Source organism: Sceloporus occidentalis, unplaced genomic scaffold, assembly GCF_023333645.1.
Source record: "Sceloporus occidentalis isolate IW3139 unplaced genomic scaffold, rSceOcc1.0.p SCAF_30, whole genome shotgun sequence".
NCBI lineage: Eukaryota > Metazoa > Chordata > Lepidosauria > Squamata > Phrynosomatidae > Sceloporus > Sceloporus occidentalis.
Genome location: NW_028317010.1, coordinates 11,045,069 through 11,050,000, shown reverse-complemented (window position 1 = coordinate 11,050,000; position 4,932 = coordinate 11,045,069). Strand labels below are relative to the sequence as shown.

Here is a 4,932-nt window from a genome sequence, read left to right as displayed (position 1 = left end):
AACCGGCTGTGGGTTCTTTATCACGGCCACGTCTCTTATTATATACACGCATTTGGGGCATATGTGGGGTATCTGGATTCGGTGTTAGATAATCCAGCCCCACTTTAGATGTATTTGCCCATATCTGTTGTCTTGAAACATGTCCTTATATTACATTTACATGCAATCACCCCCTCCAACACTTGAAGAGTTACCCCACAATACTAATCGCTGCCTAGAGTAAATGGGACCACAGACGCTGCATTATGCAACTGGGTCATAGTCACCCACATCCCATACTAATTCTTCTTTTCTCTGAAAATAGAAATTTTCACAAAACCCTAGATCCCTTTTATGGCCTGATCTCACAATGCTATTCTCATAACCACTAGTTGATCTTATGCTGGCTGAGAGTGATGAGATTTGTCATTTTTGTCCTCTCTGATCACAGCACCATATGGCTCAGTGTCTCCATGAAACTCACATCCCTATCCTGCCCCCTATAACCCTTCACTTACAAACCGGTCTGTTAAATCTCAATACCCCCCATGTATCTATGGCTGATCCCACCAGTCCTGCGAGTAAGCCCCCAATTCTACAACCCAGTGCATTAAACATTGCTAATTTTATTTTCTATACATCTCCAAATAACAATAAATTAATTTGACTTTTTTTAAATTATTTTTATTTTTAAAAATATGCTTAGTTCAGAAACTACTGGGGCAGAATGAGCAGTCTAATATTTGGAAGCTAATTCCACTCAACACCTCATAAAAATACTAATTGGGTATCTACTTCTCATGCCCTTTGACACTCTCTATGCCACATTTGACACGACTACTCAATTACACGTTTTTATTAATCAGGGTCAACACAAAAAAATGGTATTAAAATCTAAAAAAGGGCTAATTTAGTAAAAATTTAAGAGCCGTTCATGTACATTACACTTTACTTGGACGCTGCGCTAACGTTGATGAATATTTCCAAATTGCGCAAAAACACAACCCCTGCGCCCTTGTTTGCGCATTCTTATATTTCTCACATTAAATATAAGTCATTTTCTTTTAGGGCATCCTATAGCAAAGTTCCATATTAGAGTATTTTTCAACAAAAAATAACGATCGGAGTATATTTATTTATTTACTTATTTAAGGATCCTTAAGAATCTGTCATTTATCAAGATTTAAACATTATTTTTTTTAAGCACTTTAAGCATTCTGTTGAGATTTTATCATAGCTGTAAATAGTTTTGATCAGGTGGCAATGCTCACAGGCATGATTTAGTCTAATACCTATTGAATTAACATTGATGATGATGATGATTATTATTATTTGACATTTCTGCCTGATAGTCTTCTAAAAGAACAGTTTTAATAGCAGATAGTGTTTTGCAAACAAGTCAGTAAAGAAGGCAGCTTAAGACACAACACGCGGCTGTTCCACCAAATGTTTGTTGGTCCAATGTGTCATATAACGCTCGCTGATTATTTCGCTCCCTCTGATGAATCCCCGTATTTAGAAATGATTTATTTTTGGTTTTGTAGCACAAACAGAAATCCATAAACTGTCGGTTCAGCGCCATTGACTCTTTGATCAGTTACTGGGCTATTTTCAGCCGGTGGAGACGCGAAAACAGCCTTTTGTGTTTGGGCTGCAAACACAACCCGCAAAACAAATGAACAATAAACCTGTACTTAAACCTCTACTCCTTTTATTCGGCAGCTGATATCAGCTTCTTAATCAGACGATAGTGATTTTCCTAACACACTTAACTGTTTATATAGACGGCTTTTTTTATTATTATTATTATTTTAATTTTTTTTTCAATAAGCCATTTCTATCCTGATCGTGGAGGGTCCACTTTACCCGACACCTTTCCCCTGCCTGTTAGGAATGTCACTTGTCCTTTGGAGACAATCAGATGGTTTCACCAAGGGAATCCCCTCAATAATAAAAAAAAGCATCCAGGTAAGAAAAATATAAAGTTTTATCTGCTCTCTTTCTGTATTACCGGTCCTTAAAATGACTACAAAAAAAGCGATTGATTTTAATTCTAAATATTCCTAATATTCCTAATAACAACGTCTTATTAAAATAATAATTTATATATTCTTTTGGACTGGAGAATATAAAATATAATTAATAAAAATCTATATATTTTTATTGCACTGCTGAATCCTATTTTAAGTTTATTTTATTCTTTTAACAGATTATATATAAATATATATATATATATATATAAAGAAAGAGAGAGAGAGATTTCAAGTGATACATTTTATCTTCTCTCTGGCTGTATAATTGCACTGGAGTTTTATTGATAACCTCTAGTTACTATCGGTAAAGTTGTACACGACAGGTTAAATAATTTAATAAGCAACTGCTTGTAATGATGTTATTTACAAGGTCTGACAGTGAGTGGGAGATGGAGAAACAGCAGCTCCAGAGCAGGAAATGGTCGGGTTTGGGTGACCCCTGGAGCCTGGAGTTTGAATTATGGAGATGGGGGGGGGGGACCCAGAGGTGAATAGGGGGCTACAGAGAAACAAGCTGACTTTTCACCTCTGCACATTTAACATGGAAATCCAAACGACCCCATCTATTACTAACAATGAGTCTACAGTAAAGAACATAAAAAGCACATGTATTGCCTTAAAACTCTATATAAAATACAAACAAAATACTACTAATAATACTACTACTAATAATAGGAAAATGCATTCTGATGGGTCCGGGTGCAATTTAAAAAAATGCAGACATGTACTTTATACGTTAGGCGACAACTTTAATGTTACATTATATGTAGTCCTATGATTCTATATGTTCTGCATGCATACATACATGTTCTACATGGTTTTGGCAGAATTTTGTTCCAGATGAAGAAACTCAACACAAGCTTAACCAATTTTAAAGAGATCTGAGAATTAAAAGATCTCACCTGTTTGGTCATCGAATCTATTAATCGAACGTAAAGATCTTGTTCTGTTCTAACTCCTGGAAAGGAGAGGATAAAAAAAGTAGTTGTTACTTTTATTGGGGTTACAGAATAGGGGCAGAGAAAATGGCATGCTAAATGACAGAGCTTAATCAATTAAAAACAACAAGCAATTCATCAAGGTCTCTGGCATATAATGGAAACAATGTCAGCTGTTGTTCTTTACAACCAAATACAAAATATATATATATGTTATTTTTTTAATTATTTATATTATAAATTCTAAATGCAAGAACGCATACTTTATAAATGTATTTTTCAAATGTTATATTTGCAAGCGATTGATTTTCAGATTTTTAGCTGAAATCCGTAATTTTATCTCCACGATTTATTATTAAAGTGAGAAACTTTAATCCGATGTAACATTAAAAAAAAATATACAGTTTAACAGCAAAGGAGTTTGTCATAAAGTTTCAAAATATGCCAAAGTTTTTATTTTAAGGAATAGTATATTCATTTATTGATTTTGAAAACAGCTGCTTAATCACTGATCTATTGATTTGCAATATTATATATATTATATATATATATATATACATATATATATATATATGTATATATATATATATATATATGTTTATATATATATTTTACAGAATAAGTATATATGGAATATTTAATTTATTGGCACATATTTTAGAGTTTTACCTTTGAACATCTACAATAGCCGAGTTTAAATATAAATTTCTAGACATACCTTTTTATCATATACATATTGCAAATTGATTAAAATAAAGAACTTACCATTACTGTATAATAATTGCAGTTTGTAGTGAATCCCATTGTTAGTTTTCTCGCTATTTGGCTCCTGAAAATAATACATTATAATTTTTAGATTTATAAAATACTGCTTCATTTCTAGAGCTTTTGCCTGTATGTTTGCAATGCAATTTTTTTCTGGGGGAGTCTTTATATTTTTTGCTATGCTTGTCTAACAGCTGATGTGCCAGTGGCATGGAAAGGGGCATTTTATGTCCTAAATCAAGTCAATATTTCCTGATAAACTTTCTAAAGCATCGGTTTGCCCTGTTTGCCAAGTGATGCTCTAATAAGAGGGACATCTACACGTGGTTAGATCGCCTCTGGAGTACACTTAGGGCTCATTTTGTCCAACTCCAGGAGAAAATGATCTTTTGATCAGTTTCCATAATTTTGAAGGCTAGTAGATTATGTGCATTGTCACATGCATGGCAGTGATGAGGATGAGTTGATGGGCATCAGACTTACTTTCTCCTTCTCCACAAAGTCCACAAAAGCTGTCCTCTCAATTTCCACTGGCTGTCCCTGCCTGTCGTACAGAGCTAGCACGAAGTGGAAAAAATTGGATTTCCTGAGGTTGGAAGGAGGCTGCTTCTCGAAATGTGCCCGAGCCAGACCCACACCACTGCGGGGAGGAAATGAGACAAGGGCTGGGTAAGAACAGAGGTCCCAGCCATGCAGAAGAAGCATGAGAACAAGGCATGGGGCAAACAGAATCCCTGCCATGTGTCACTACAAAATGATGTAACCAGAGACACAAAAAGCCACCACAGTTACAGGAGATTGGAATTGATCTAGACCATTGAGGGGGGATTTACAATCAGGATGAGAAATAAACCCAGATCATTTGGCACACATACCTTTGGGCTGCTGTGTTAGCATCCACTACCCCTGCTGTATGCATCCATGATCGGACTGGATTCATCCCACCTCCCAGCGGTTCCTCTTTCATGGTGGTCCCACCTCTTGGTATATTTTCCTGAATCCCAAACATTAAAACAATTTTGGGCACAACCAAGGGGTTCAAATAAAGGAATTGTCACGGTTCTTTTTTGTTGTTGTTTTTGTTTTTATTATTATTCTTTATCCTCTCTTTCTCACTCCTTGATGATGATGATGATGATGACTTTACTCCCCAGGATCAGTAGGAGGAAAGCCCAGTTTAAGTCTTGCTTCCTTCTTCAATGTGTCCTGGATTGGCA

At 35.3% G+C, this 4,932-nt stretch overlaps 1 protein-coding gene across 11 annotated transcripts in view; it reads right to left on the bottom strand.

The window, feature by feature from the left end:
• The window catches only part of LOC149299041 (transcription factor COE3), a 95,772-nt gene extending 91,048 nt beyond the window's left edge, over positions 1–4,724 (bottom strand). For all 11 annotated transcript variants that reach the window (XM_089486985.1, XM_089486986.1, XM_089486991.1 and 8 more), the window contains exons 1-4: positions 4,591–4,724; positions 4,199–4,355; positions 3,716–3,779; positions 2,915–2,970 (exon numbers count right to left, since the gene is read on the bottom strand). In XM_089486985.1, the coding sequence (XP_089343111.1) occupies positions 2,915–2,970; positions 3,716–3,779; positions 4,199–4,355; positions 4,591–4,724 (411 nt within the window). The remainder of the gene's footprint in view (positions 1–2,914; positions 2,971–3,715; positions 3,780–4,198; positions 4,356–4,590) is intronic.
• Between the last annotated feature and the right edge of the window lie 208 nt (positions 4,725–4,932).